A 15,006-nucleotide genomic window follows, 5' to 3' on the forward strand; every position below is an offset into this window, starting at 1 on the left:
CCTAAGAAAACCAACTGTTTCGATTCGGGAAGCCAAGAGTATTCCAGACCATAAATAAATTGGATGATAACTTCTTGGAGTGGAGTATATACATTTTAGTGTCCCTTTGTACCAATGCTTATATACTCAGTTAAATGAATAAAATTAATTACTACATTATTGCCTGTGAGAATATCATCTACCAAAAGCAAAATTGACTTTGGATAGATAATCAACTGACATTATTTCACGATGTAATTTAAATCTGTATGAATAGTGCTAACTAAACTTTCCACTTTGGATACAAAAGAAATTATTCATTATATAAAACAAACACTATCTAGAGATCATAACAAAGTTATTGAGAAAAAAGCAAACAAATCAACAATAGATTATAACATATCTGGGATAAAAACGATTACGAAACTTACTTATTGAAATGAGAGAAGAAAACAGCCTTATAACAGAAGAATTTAGCTCGGTCTTTCTTTTCAAACTGTTGAATATTAGTCTTCTCCATAAGTTCTAATCCCTGAAAAATTTCATTTAACACAAAATATATGCTTTGAAAAAAAATGCATTTTGCAGAAAACCTATATTAAATTGAGTATTTTAATGGTTGAATTAATGAGCCGATTAAAGCTAGACCACTATAGAAACCTGAAAGCACTGGACGGCCGTTTTGTCCTATGTTTTCCATGGTGGTCTAGCTTTAATTGACTCATGAATTCAACTATTAAATCACTAAGATCTCCACAAACCTCTATTCTGATATTGAGTTTTGTTTACATATACACAGCCCATTGTTAATTCATTCAAACACAATATTAAGTGAAGCTTATCCGCTGAATTATTAGGCTATCACTCGTTGTAATCGATCTTCAGAGTACATATATTTAAATACTCGATGTTTTGATCTTTTTTAAAATTATCAGATACAAGAGAACCTCTGAGTTTTTTAATTTAAGATTCGTGAACATGTATATCAATAAAAAAGAACATTGAATTTGCTGTTTCTCTTTCACCAATAAAAGTATGACATGATTGAGTAATTTTATACATCGATTCAAGTTGTCAAACTCTAAAGTAAAAAAAAGGACATAATTAAAGTGGAAAGGAAAACTAAATAAAAAAAGTCTAACTTAATCCTAATTCTTTAACTCACATCTAAAATCTGACTAGATAATAATCTGATAACTATAACGAATCTGTGCTTCTTTAACCATAAGTTGATGAACTAATAGAATGTGGCTACCATTGAAATCCAAGAAGTGCGTTTTATCTTATTCAGTACTCGTCAATATAATATGGCAGCACCTCATTTATGTTTACATCAGGACTCGAATTCAGTACCTTTGCCCTCAAAACGGCTAACCCAATATCCACTGAGCTGCTGAATGAAGATAATTAATGGGTTGTGCAACATGTATCCTGGATTCAACTGCCAACTACATTCCTTCCATTCTATAAAAACTTGTACCAATGGTTATATCAAGGGGAAACGCAAAGCATACACATAAACCAACTAAGAGTAATCAAAACTATTGAATTACGAATCGAAGTTGTCGGAGATTTAATTTTTTTTTACAAAAACTTTAAGCTCAACGTTAATTTGGATTTTATTTGAGTTCCATTGAAAGTAAGCAACATTTTAAATATAACTATAGTAGGAAAGATAAAAGTACCAACAAAATATGAATAATTAAATAATAAAATTGTGGAAAAATATTTGTATTACAATATATATGTATTTTAAGAACTCACCTCTAAAAGTTCATCTTTACGTAGATCGGTTAATTTTAACTTGATCTCTTGTTTAGTTTTCTCAAATAATGGTGGCAGATTCATACGTGTATATCTAATTTACAAATAAATTAATAAATACTTTAGAAATAATTGTATTGAGAAAATAAACATGTCACTCAATTATGAAGTATTCATTTATCAAATAAGCTTCATCAAAAGGAAATCACATATTTGTACAACTTTTAGTTTATAATTAATCTATTTTCTAATTATGGACAATATCATACATACTTTGATGAACTATAAGTGAAAAATGACTCCTCTCACAGTATGGGGATTTGTGAAGAATGTAGTATTCTAACAATTGAATTCATGAGCCTATCTAAATTAGACCATCAGTGAAAACCTGGAAGTACTGGATGGTTGTTTCATCCTGGTATAGGACTCCACAGCAGTGCGCATCCACAATTCCTCACGCGAGACTTTAACCCAGGAATTTCGGTCTCGCGAGCGAACGTTTAAACTCTAGACCACTGAGCTAACATCCAGCGGTGTTAATATCTAACTTCAATCGATCCATGATCTTGCGCGATCATTCATCCATTGTCTGAGGTGGATAACTATACCACACTCGACACGGATTGGACTCTCCTAGTCACGGATTTTCACTAGAACTACAGAGAATCCATCTTGAAGCTAGTCACTAGGGAGCACGTGGGGGTTCGTGGGTGCGAACTGCTCAGAAGTCCTACACTGGGAAGAAAAGGCAGTCCTATGCTTCCAGGTTTTCAATAGTGGTCTGGCTTAGATTGACTCATGAATAGTTATAATCATCTAATTTTAAATTTCTGTATCGAGTTTTAAAAGAAACCAATAAAAATTAGCACAAAACTATTGTTAAACTCCTTTTGATTCCCGAATTCAAACCTTTTTACTTAAATAATTTACTGTTAGGTAAATAGTTAGGCTAAAGTGATCAGTAATTAATTCAATTATTTTTTAGTTCTAACCGATTATGTAATTTGAAAAGAATAGATTTGCTTACCTGTCTAAATGTTGTTGAGCAATACTTGGGAAACGACATTTGCGTGCACCACGAGCAAGTTGTAATTGGCTCAGTGCTAATTCACGCTGACATAGTGCAATTAGATTACTCTGTAAAAACAATTTAAAAGAAAAAGAAGTGCTAGAGAATTCTTTCATTTTTTCAGTCATTCCTTCTCTATACACAAATGACAAAAAAATACTAACCCCTTTTATTCAATAATAAACAAGTTTGGTTCAGCAGCAATCATAGATAATACACAGTTCTTTTGTGTTAAATGAAATGGTGGTAATATACATGTATAAGATCGAAAAAAAATATTTAAGTTGCTTTAAAAGCAACTTAATAGTTAAATATAAATTCATCAAGCAAGCTTTGAACTATGTATATTTATTACGTGATATTCTATTTAACTGTCTACATAAATGTAGCTGGGACAGAATTAATATTAACGACATAATGATTTGAAGTTTATTAGTTAGACCGTTGAAATACAATTCTACAGTTAACATCCTTAGCATATTTCAGAACAAAGTGAACGAATACAGTGTGCACAACATTTTACTACCATCTGAGTAACCTTAGGAAATAATGATGATTTCAGTAATAAGAAATGAAACTTGGATGAAGCATATAAATCAAGAAGTTAGTTAAGTAGGCCTTCGATAATTACTGCGTACGACACCTTTTACACTATGCTTTGAAAACTGGTCTTAAGAGAGGTTTACTGATGAAGTTAACCAACTAGTTGATAAGACAATCACAATTAAAGCTGATTAATTTAGTCAATCGACTGTTAGTTCGAATTGTATACATAAGTACAAAAGTAGCTATCTGATTAAGATCTCTTTAGTGATAAGAATCAAAATCTAGCGTTAGAAATGTCAAGCGATCTGAGTAAAAAAAGGATATCAGTGTAACAAGTGAATTTGTTTGCTTATTTTCTTCTTGAGTTTTAGTTATCCTGAACATTTTACGTAGAACTTGTCGAGTTTTCATTCGTGCCTTAACCGTTTTCAATGGGTAAATTAGCAAATAAACAGGTAAACTGAGAAAAACAGCAGTTCCTGAAACAGATATACAGTATTCGTAAAAGAATTATTTTTAAAAAATGATAAAAGTCCTTAAATACAAACTTAACGGCAAAAAAATTAGGTTTTTTTAATTAGTATAGGAGTTTGTGGAGATTGTGGAATTTCCATAGTTTAAATCACGATCCTATCTTAGCTAGACTGCCATTAGAAATCGGGAAGCACTGAACAGCTGTTTCGTCCTAGTATGGGATCCCTCGGAAATACTTCTTACAACTACAGGGGATTGAGCCCACGATCATCGGTATTACAAGCGGACGCTTAACAACTAGACTGCTGGACCAGCATCCAATGCCGTACATGTACAATTTCCATAAATCAAGAAATCAAACTGACATAACTTACATTTTCGGATTTCAACTTTTGGGAAAATGGGTGACAACTTATGATACATTCTTCAACTACTTGTCTCCATGAAAAAAGATCATGCCAAAATCCTAAATCATCTCCAATTGAACATGGTCGACTTCTGAAATAATGAGTAAATAAAAATAGAGAATACCAAATCAGGAAAATGAGAAAGAAAAGGTGGGAATTCCTAATAACAATAATAATTAAATATCTGAGACGTTTCAGATTATATAACAGCGACGGTGGAATCAACAGAATAATGGAAAGAGATCGAGAAATACAATACCTCAAACCAAAGAAATCTGTGTGATAGTCTCATTTTAAAAATATTTATTTATTTATCTACAGGCGTATATATCTGAAATAAGGATACAGAAGTTATAGTACATCAAATATACCTGGTAAAAAACCAAATGCTGATTGACTAAGCAATCAATCAACAGTGTTAGAGAATAGCATTTTTAACAGATAACTGTCACGTTCAAGTATACAAATGTACTATGCAGTTGAATTATTGGTTTAACGACACTATCTGAACAATTTTGACGGACTTGACAAAATAATAATTTAAGTTTATTTATCAATATTTAGTTGACAACTCGACGGAATAAAGGGGCAAAGCCCAGCTTGCACTTTCGCGTAGAGCTCCCTGGATGGTGAGCGATCTTTTCTCCCATGAACTAACGCAAGCGGCGCGGCAAATACTGGACTGACCCACCATTCCGCAGTCAGGTGGCGGTTGGCCTAATCACCCACCCTGTTTTAATCTTGATTGCATAAAAGAGGTAGACTTAAATTGGGAGTGCGATTGAAGTATTGGAGAAAATCTCCCTCTTCGTGCATGAACAGACTAGTTTGGAAGGCCCCAAAAGGTCTGGCAAGGGGGAGTCAGAGAGTAGGCCATAAGCTGTGCCGCATCCATTGAACGGTGATCGACACTAAAGCAACTTGTGGTAAGAGCATGAAGTGAGTACATCATCTATGACGACTTATTTACATACTGATTTGAATACTCGATATTCATTCAGTGAAAATGCTGTTGGGTTTGGGAGCCTGAAGAGTTCGCATCTATGTCTATATGTATACTGTGGAGTGTATGGGCCTTGGCTAATGCATTCTATGTGTACGCATCGCATACTTGCGAGAGAAAACTTCTATGCCTATATGTATTTATGAGATGTATAGACTTGTCTATGCTTTCTATAATTACATAAGCAACCGCGCTCATCTATGCCAATAAGTATATCACTGAAATGTATGTATCTCTGATACCTGTATTTGAATATGTGCATATGAAGCACACTTGGGGATAGTTTCCACGCTTCTCCACTTGTGAACTTAATAGTAACTCATCAGAGCATCTGGCTTGTATAAAACCCTCAAAAAGTGATAAGAAAAGAGTAGTATAGGTCAATAAGAATACGTTTGCACTACGTAGTGTGGGTCAAGTTCACTACCCATACTACTGACACCATAATCGCTATATACAACTGTTCTCCAGTGTCCAATAGCATTATCTTTTCAAAGCTCTTCTCTACCCGAAAAGCCATGTGGCTCCCCCACTTCGTTGGGCGGGAAACTGAACTGAACTCGACAGAATAGCAATATGAATGAGCAACAGCAAACCGATTACCTGGATTGCATATAATCGAATTAAAACATTTAAAAAACGAGTGAAATAAGGAAATGCAAAGCATATACAAAGATAAGTAATTAGGAAATTCGGACAGACGTAATGAGTGACAACAGTCGTATATATATATATATATATATATATATAAACTAAAAAAAATACTGGCAACCCTCAGAAGTGGATGACTTACTGCCATGCCTTGAATACAGTTTTATAATCATGAAGTGCTTGATTAAAAGGTAAACGCATATTGACTGATGATGCAGATGTTGTGGAAATTGAATTTGTTTGTGGTACTGGTGTGGATGAACCAGAACTGGTTTGACTAGGACTAGAATAAGAGGAGTTAGACACACCAGAAGCAAGAGTAGAACCACCCAGAACATGGCCACAGTATTGAGCTAATAAACTATTACCTTCGGTTATTTCAACTGCACGATGAGCAATCTATGCATTGGCAAAAAAAGATTAACTAAATAAATCGTTAAAACAAATGTAAAATCCAACATCTAATTCAATAGTAAATAAAGTTTAAATCTTCTATAAAATTCTATTCTTGATATAAAAACAAAACAATTACCTGAAGTAAAGGTATGTGTTGAGCAGTAACGATAAGAGGTAAACGTCTCCATTCCATAAGTGTGACAGTTACAACACGATGACTTTCTTGTTCTGAAGCATGAATCATATTGACAATATTGTTCATAGGTGATACAGATCCAGTATTAGAATGCAGAGTGTTAGACGGAGGAGTTGAAGTGACATTAGTTGAATTAGTATTATTTGGAACAGATGAATTAGGACCAGTAGTTGTTGATCCAGTGATATCATTTGAATTTAAACTAGAATTATAAGAATCAATAATATCTACACTTGGATTATTGATTGTTCCCAGTCCAGGTGCTCGACGTCCTGCTACACAAGCTGCAGCTTGAATAAGAGCATATCTTGGTAGTTCACTACGAGGACATTCATTAGCCAACTATTGTTTTAAAAGAAAAAAGAGAGTGAAATGAAACAGGAAAAATGAATCCTTTCAAATTACATATAATTTAAATTAATAAAAAATGACGATATAAACAATAGTTCCTTTAAACAAAATGTTAAAATTCACATAAAAACAAATAAAATGCACATAACAGTGTATTTAGTCATATTAATAGTCACGTTTTGAAAATAAATCTCATTGTCAGAATTCTACATTATACTTTGTTGTAAATATAGAAAAATTGTTGATAACAGCAATATTTAAGGATAAATACATATAACTTACTCTAGCCAGATCATAGTATACTTCAGACCAATCACTTCGTCGCCATGCTGCATCAGCTTTTAAACCCCAATAACTAGAACCACCAGAGTTGCTTGAACTAACAACAGCTGCACTATTCGGATTTCCGCCAGAAGTTGAAGTAGAACCGAATGAACTAGTCACATGATTAGCCGATTGAATAGAAGATGCTAAAGAATCTAAACTTTCCCATTGACCAAGTTGTTTTAATTGTCTAAATTTCAACAGTATTTACAACAATAACGACCAAATATTGAATATGTGAAGAAGACAAAAAAAGCAATACAATGGGAGTTATGATTAAAATTTTCATACTGGTGTTTTAATGCAATGCAATAATCTGTTGTACCTTAAGATGGTTGATGAAAACTGGGAAAATGTGAATATTTTGAGAATCTTTAGGAATTACTATTAAACAGCTTGCAAGGCATCAAATCATTGGTTTTTAAGTATGATTACGAATCCTCATGGTAGACCAAAGGACTAGAAAATATATAATTAGAAACTATGATAGTGTACCTCATTGATACTGATCACCACGTCGATATAAATCCAGCTATCAAAGTTATCCATAGAACCTCATAGAACTTATCTCTATGCTTCTACGATTTAGCTATTGCATAAACCAGAAGCCATAGGAATACAAATCGAGAAAATTAAGCTTTGTACACAGAAAACATTTGAACAGTCCTTTAAATTACTCTGACTTTCTCCACAATTACTCTATTACATCCCTCAAAAACTACTTTTCAATTCTAAAACGTTAAAAGTTCTCATTGTTATATCCTAGTGAAGACGTAAGTACAGATAACCTCCGGGACCTATTAATGGACTATTATTCCATATATATTCTTACTATTTAACTATTGAGTGATTAGATTATGTATATCTATATTCATCTTATTATAAGCTTCATTTTGGCCTATGAATTATTATTATACGAATTACTGTTCCTCAATTATACTCAGTTTATTGATTATTGCGTCCCACGTTCACAGCCACATTTGGCTTGATCTTGTACAAATATTATTTTCTATTTTATAGTGTGATACGGTCTGCCTGTCTGGTATATAAACCGGATATACTTGAAATAAATAGTTCGCACATAAGTTGTAATGGGTGTTATGGACTCAATTGGAAGGGCTAGGCGGACGAGGGACCAATAAGGACGCTAGACTGCTCATACTGGCACAGTGTTAAGATTAGACTAGTTGTATTCCGGCTGGTGGATAATTCACGTGATAAATGCTGGACATAAAATCATAACGAATTGGATACGGCCTTCTTATTTTATAGTCATAACAAATTGGCGACGGCCTTTTATAAATTCACAACACCCATATTGTAAAACAGAACAACATATTTAAGTCAACAATGTTGTTTCAAATAGATCCTCATCAGGCGATACTCTAATATACAGTAATATTTACATGAAGATATTGATCTAACCAAGGCACTTGCTTATAAGTAAAAGGTAACAATGATGTCAAGTACATCACTAAACATAATAAGTAAAAAGTACATATTGATAGTGTGAAAACAGGTGCACTAGATGTGATAAGATCAACAAAGGCTAGAATTAATGTTTCATAACAGGAATATTATATAACTACTGACTAACTATACCAACATTCGAGTCATTTTTTAACAGATAAGTAAACGGAGAATGATCAAATATACCTACCAAGTAACAGAATAGCTTCGTGTACATAAATTAGTGACAAATAATTAAAATCAAATCGTCAACTGTAGATTAAAACCTGTTAGAATTTAGTATTGAGAAGTATCTGCAGCCCTGAAAACTTATGCCTGTTTAAATAAACGAACTCGTAGAATTCAGAATTAAATATGCCTTAATAATTATTGCGGACATGAACAAAACTTCCAGAATCGGTTCAAACTCATGACGCTCAAATCGTTGTCAATTAGCAAAAGAATTCCATAATATAGATAGGAATGTGATTGAGATTTACTAAGTCTCTATGACATGGTTATGCTTTATCAATTACGAATCGTCAATGTTCTTCGAATAAGTTTGAAAGAGGACACTAGAAGCTTATATAGAGAAAATTCAGAGGCTTTTAAAAAACAATGGTTTAATAAACAATAAAAACTGAAAGCAGCTTATTGATCGAGATCAATAATATATCTTACAGGACACAGTAATCACGTAGACGCGCACGATTAACAAGTTCTCCTAAATGTAGTGAAGGATCTGCAAGAATATTTGTGCGACTGGCAGGAAATGAGTTGGACGATGATGCAGCTGCGGCAGCAGCTGCACGGTTTAATGATGCTGAACTTCCCACGCCTGACGGTGCTTCTAGTGAATTCGTAGTACTCAGAACTTGAGTAACTGAAAGATTATCCATAGCATAATCCAAAGATCGTAAGAGATAACCATGCTGAGCAAATTCTAAACACGTAAGTACTGACGATGACCGTAAGGAATCGTTCATGTTTTCACCGGATGACTTTTGATGTCGCTGGTTAGAAGATAATCGATACCACCAAGCGAAAGTTAGAAAGTCAATATCATTCATTTCGTTATATAATGAAATGAGTGATAGAGTTGCAGCTCCAAACGGGAATTCATGAGGTTTTAAATTAGAAAGAGCAAAGTCAGTCTGTTCATTGGAAGGCGGATCGATTGAATAGACCAAATCATTCAAAATACATTGGCTATTAAATTTAGATGCCTGGAAGCACATTGATTCAAGAAATAGAACAACTGTATACCATTGGTTGTGAGCTTGTCCTAGATACTACAAAAAAATACAAAAGTTTACATGAATCAAAAATAAATACTTGCTACTCAAAACAAATTACATTAGAAATTAGTCATTAAGCTGACTGTCTACTGGAACACGAAAGAAATAACTTACAGTTATTGCTGGCAAAGGTAAATGAATCAGCAGTGTATTTGGGCATGAGGCCAAACCATTGAAAAAAGCCCCAAGGGAACTCGGTTGAGGTTCAGCTGGATGCACATGTTGATCTGAGGTTAGGAAGCGAATCAACTGAGGAATAACGAAGCCCCGAATTTCATTTGGAGACAAATTATGACCATTTACTGCAGGACTATCAGATAAGATTGACGATTCTAAGCAGCCAGTGTGAAGTGATTCATTTACGAAGCCCGTTTGCAACATGTTAGAATGTTCTTGAAGGGATGAATTTGTTTCGGAATGTTCTTCTGGTTTAGACTCAGATGAAGAACAATAAGTTTCCGACTGTTGTAGCAGTAAACGATCCCATATTTGGGGCCAAAGTTGCTGAAAAATATTACTAGCCAGGGCTGGACGTTTATGAGCGAGACATAGCATACCTCGTAGTCCTGGACTGATTGACAGCTACAGTTTAAGCAATAATAAAACAAAACAGAAACAAGAGAAGTACAGGGGCCGGGAGAACGACAATACATATAACCGTGATAAACATAAAGTGAATTCGTGGTAATATAAAATGTACAATAACTTTGAATAGTAAAATATATCATGCTTTATAGCTGTAGCACTACTTCATAATAAATCTTACCAGATACCATTATTAGCAATGTTTTGAAAGTTATACATTAGGACGCCACTATGCAAAGAATATAACAGCCTATATCGTCGACTTAGTTTGAAGTCTAAAAATATTTGCAATTCATTTTAACAAGAAGTCGATTCTTATTCAGTAGTAATTATCAATCGGTTTCCTCCATGAAGAAAACTGAAATCTTTTAAGTGCTGCATCCAAAAGAAAGTGCTAATAAGTTGTTAGTTGAGATCAATCAATTTTAGATTAAATTCAATGATGACGAAAACATGTAAACAACTTCAGATTAACACCACGAGTGTCTAGAAAACTACTAATTAACGGAGCTAATTAGATAGGCTTTTATCAAGGATTATCGTGTTATTTTATTAGAGAATGAATGCGAATTGATTATAAGAACAAAAGGCGAACGTCTGAAAAACTACTACTTACACAGCCTTAACACGATTAGAGAAAATATAAATCAGTAAAATAATTTTTAGAAAAAGTTGAAGAATTTAAAACCTTTGAATTTAATGGGAGACAAAGTGTATGAACCTATGACATTGCAAACGACTTTAAGCCATTTCACTAAAAGTCTCTAACCATTGGCTACGATAATCATACCAGCATCAACCACGTACGTTTCACCTATTAATAAGGATAAGTCAAATTGTCAATTACTTCATGGATTGACTCCACATTTTGGTTAAGCCAATTCTAGATTTCTTCAAACCTACTCATACATTAGACAACAACATCCGTTCAGGTATTTGGTGATTTGATACATGTAACACACGTCTTAGTCACCTTAGTCGATTTGCTATCTTTCTTTACCTAGTACACATGCTCACTCGGTGATTCCAAAATATATAAGCACTGCTTCAAAGACACCTATGATCGAGTACTAGTAACCTACGAATGTCTACTATTCTTAATGGCCAATGAGATGTTCAGTTATCTCATACGCCTATACCATCCGATTACAGTAAATTAGAGTAAAATATAATGTATAAATTGTGGTCTATTCATCAAAACCTATCACGTTTATTGCAAAAAATGATGATTTCTCTAAATTGTCATTTATTCGATTTTCCCTATGGAAAAATACCCACTATTTCTAATTAATTATAAAATAGTATTGAGAGAGAAGGTGTCGAACTGTAACGATAAGTAATTAAAAAATGGTGTCAATAATTGTTTTGCAAAATTTCATAGTAAAATACTAAAGAAATAAAACGTTCTAAATGTTTTAACTGAAACAAATAAACCTACTTTTTGTAATTCATTTAGCCCCTTAATTTGTGATTCGATAAGGACTTTGAATTCGTTAGTTTGAGGTGGATCACATGATTTTTCAGTGGTAATTTGTTCGTGCATCAAACCATCAATTGACGTTTCATTTGTTGGAACATTAGGTAATTTCGAAAAATAATTGAAAACGTTATTAAAGCATTGACCATTTATGGACAACATTGGTGGAGCGGTTGTATCCACATCGCACAACAGTACCTAGGAGTAAAGAAAATATATTAAAAAGGAAAGAAAATGTTAGATCAAATATTCTACTGAAATGGCTGACATTCAACATTCGCAGTGGGAAACATGAAAAAAGGTTAATGTGAAAGCGGTTAAGTAGGGACTTCTCCGTAGAGTTAAACATGACAGTCAAAATATTTATAATTTCAGGATGAAAGAATGAAACAATATAACTATTTTCAATTCAAATATCATGATCTATAGTTATATACTTAAAAGCATTGTGCTGTAAAAGCATATGGAAAGTATGGAAAGAGAAACAAAATAGACTTTCATCACACATTGAGTGAAGAAAAACATTATTAGACCATAGTGATGTACATGGAAACAGGATATCTTATATTGTTACTTGATGTGATATATATATATATATATATATCGAGAGAGAAGGAGAAAACAAGAATGAGTAACTAACTTACGTCTAAAAATACAGGTAACCAAAATCCATCACGAAAATGAGCTTCGTCCCAAGTGTTGGAAACAAGAAGAAATAACAGTCGGACTAATAGTGAAGCACAAGAATAATTTGATGTAATCGGTTGATCAACAGATAAAATTTCTTTATCAGAATCAATCGGATCCGTTGATGATGATAAAGGAATATTTTCATTATTGCAATTTGATACATTATTTGATATATTAACATCTATTCTACGTGAATAACTATTAGTAGGATAACGAATTTGAGATGCTTCCAAATACAAAGAAATGAAACGTTCATTAATTTCAGGAAATGGTGATATAAGACCACAACAAAATGCTTGTTCCAATTTCATATAAAGATCATGATTTTTAAACACACTTGCACTGGCATAAACCTATGAAAAAGAAGTTAAAATGTAGTGAAAATATTCACAGGAGAATAAACAAACGAATAAAACAATAGAATCACTGAATTGGAATCCAATCCAATAGTTTCTACGACACTTAACTAAGCAACAACAAAAAACTAATGTAGATCTGAATGCAGAAAGAAAAAAACAATAAAATAATAGAAATGAAAATGAATTGTTCGTTGTGAATTCTCCTTATTTGTCTACAAATTTGATAAAATTAACAAACAGAACAAAAACTAAGGTAATATCACATACGATCAAAACTGATTACTGTGACTGACTGAAAGTGTAAAACAGTATTAATAAAAATTTTTATAGATTAGATCTTTTAGAGAATGACACCGAGATATCTGTACAAAAGTTATGTACTAGAAAAACTATGAAACACAGATTTTTATGCGTTATACTTTATATTAATTAGACAAAAATTAAATAAAACTAAAAAATGAGCAAGATGGGTTACGTAATAATTGTAAAACTAACCTAAAGCAATCAAACCAGTTTGAAGAAATAGGTCAATGTAACTCACACACAATCAATACAAAAGTATTTGCTGAGATGGGTGCAATATTAAAAATAAATGAAGCTTTGTGATGTACATGTGAACCGATAATATCCCATAAACTTTTAATTTATTTAACTGAGAAAAGTAATCTGTCAATAAGTTTACATTTAGAAATATACTTTTAATCTCGTATAGGTTTCTGTACTGTGTTAACAATTTCAAATTACAGTACGTGTTGTAATCATATAAATTAAAAGCACAGATGTCAAATAGGTAACAAATAAAAGTGCAATAATAAACACAAGTCAAAATGAAAAAAAAACGTATTAGCTCAAATTTGAGTTTCAAGCATATCAAATATCCATTCATTAGAAATCAAATAGTCAAATAAGAAAAAACAACAACCTACATCATACACGCATTCAAGAATTTCTCTGGCAACATCAGGTGAATTGTCAATCCAGCGTGGATAAGCTTGCCAAAGTCTATAGAAAAAGTTGACTTTTTCACGTGCTGTTGGAGCAAAATGTTCTTCTGATTTTGGTACATTTATCCAGTCACGTAAAACTTGTAAAACAGCACAGAATAAACGAGGATCTCGTGCTCTATCCATAATTAAACATAAATCTGGTCCAAAGATAGTTTTACGCATTTCATGACTAACAACATTTAATCGTGACTTGATCATTTCAAGACCCATAATTAGTAAGTCAGTAAGCTCTATTAAAATAATATACAAATAATCATTATTATAACAATTAAATTAATATGATAACATTGAATATAAAACTAGTGAACATTTTAAGAGTTTTTTGTACGATCCTGATATATTATACACCGCTTCAAGAGTAAGCATTGCAAAACTATGATAAGAGGGATTGAAAAATATTTAAAGGGACTAACATCCATTTAAATTTTGCTTATTCATTTACTTATGCTGTATTATTAACATTCTAATACACTATAGACCGGGCTTTGGTTATTGAGTCGTTGAAAACTTCCTTACAGCAAGTAATGTCTATGAATGAAGCCAAAGGATAAAAAAAGATAGGTTAATTTCATTCATTGAAAACCAACTCCAAACATTAGTAAATAAAAGTTATGCATTCTTAAGTTGAACTTCAAATAATGTAACTGGAATTTTCAATAAATATAACTGTGGTTACTTTTTCTCAATTGTTCAAGTTCAAAAGTATAAATATTCTGGAGATATAGGAAGTAGTTAGGAAGTCAGTAACAGGAAAGTTCTATATCGCAACAGAGATAATTACTCAATACTTGATTTAAAAAATCAAGCTTTGTAACCAAAACTAACAATTTCTTATTAAAATGGGAAATATGATAAAGTTACTTACGCGCTGATGTTCCAGATTCTTGAGCATTAGAATTACAGTTTGGTGTAACCAAATCTTGTATAAGACGATTAACAAGTTTAACTAATTGTACAATACATCGATCAACAAATGCATGT

The 15,006-nt window shown here is 32.6% G+C and overlaps 1 protein-coding gene across 1 annotated transcript in view; it reads right to left on the reverse strand.

The window, feature by feature from the left end:
* Smp_024190 (Transcription-associated protein 1) overlaps positions 1-14,235 on the reverse strand; it is a gene marked incomplete at both ends in the record, with an annotated part of 29,600 nt that extends 15,365 nt beyond the window's left edge. Inside the window, 12 exons of the mRNA XM_018789670.1 lie at positions 445-511; positions 1,744-1,837; positions 2,771-2,880; positions 4,207-4,330; positions 6,036-6,292; positions 6,426-6,827; positions 7,119-7,350; positions 9,291-9,901; positions 10,022-10,489; positions 11,931-12,167; positions 12,713-13,012; positions 13,945-14,235. Of these exons, the coding sequence (XP_018655090.1) occupies positions 445-511; positions 1,744-1,837; positions 2,771-2,880; positions 4,207-4,330; positions 6,036-6,292; positions 6,426-6,827; positions 7,119-7,350; positions 9,291-9,901; positions 10,022-10,489; positions 11,931-12,167; positions 12,713-13,012; positions 13,945-14,235 (3,193 nt within the window). The remainder of the gene's footprint in view (positions 1-444; positions 512-1,743; positions 1,838-2,770; positions 2,881-4,206; positions 4,331-6,035; positions 6,293-6,425; positions 6,828-7,118; positions 7,351-9,290; positions 9,902-10,021; positions 10,490-11,930; positions 12,168-12,712; positions 13,013-13,944) is intronic.
* Between the last annotated feature and the right edge of the window lie 771 nt (positions 14,236-15,006).

The sequence above is a fragment of the Schistosoma mansoni genome, chromosome W (assembly GCF_000237925.1).
Source record: "Schistosoma mansoni strain Puerto Rico chromosome W, complete genome".
In the NCBI taxonomy this organism is placed as follows: Eukaryota; Metazoa; Platyhelminthes; class Trematoda; order Strigeidida; family Schistosomatidae; genus Schistosoma; species Schistosoma mansoni.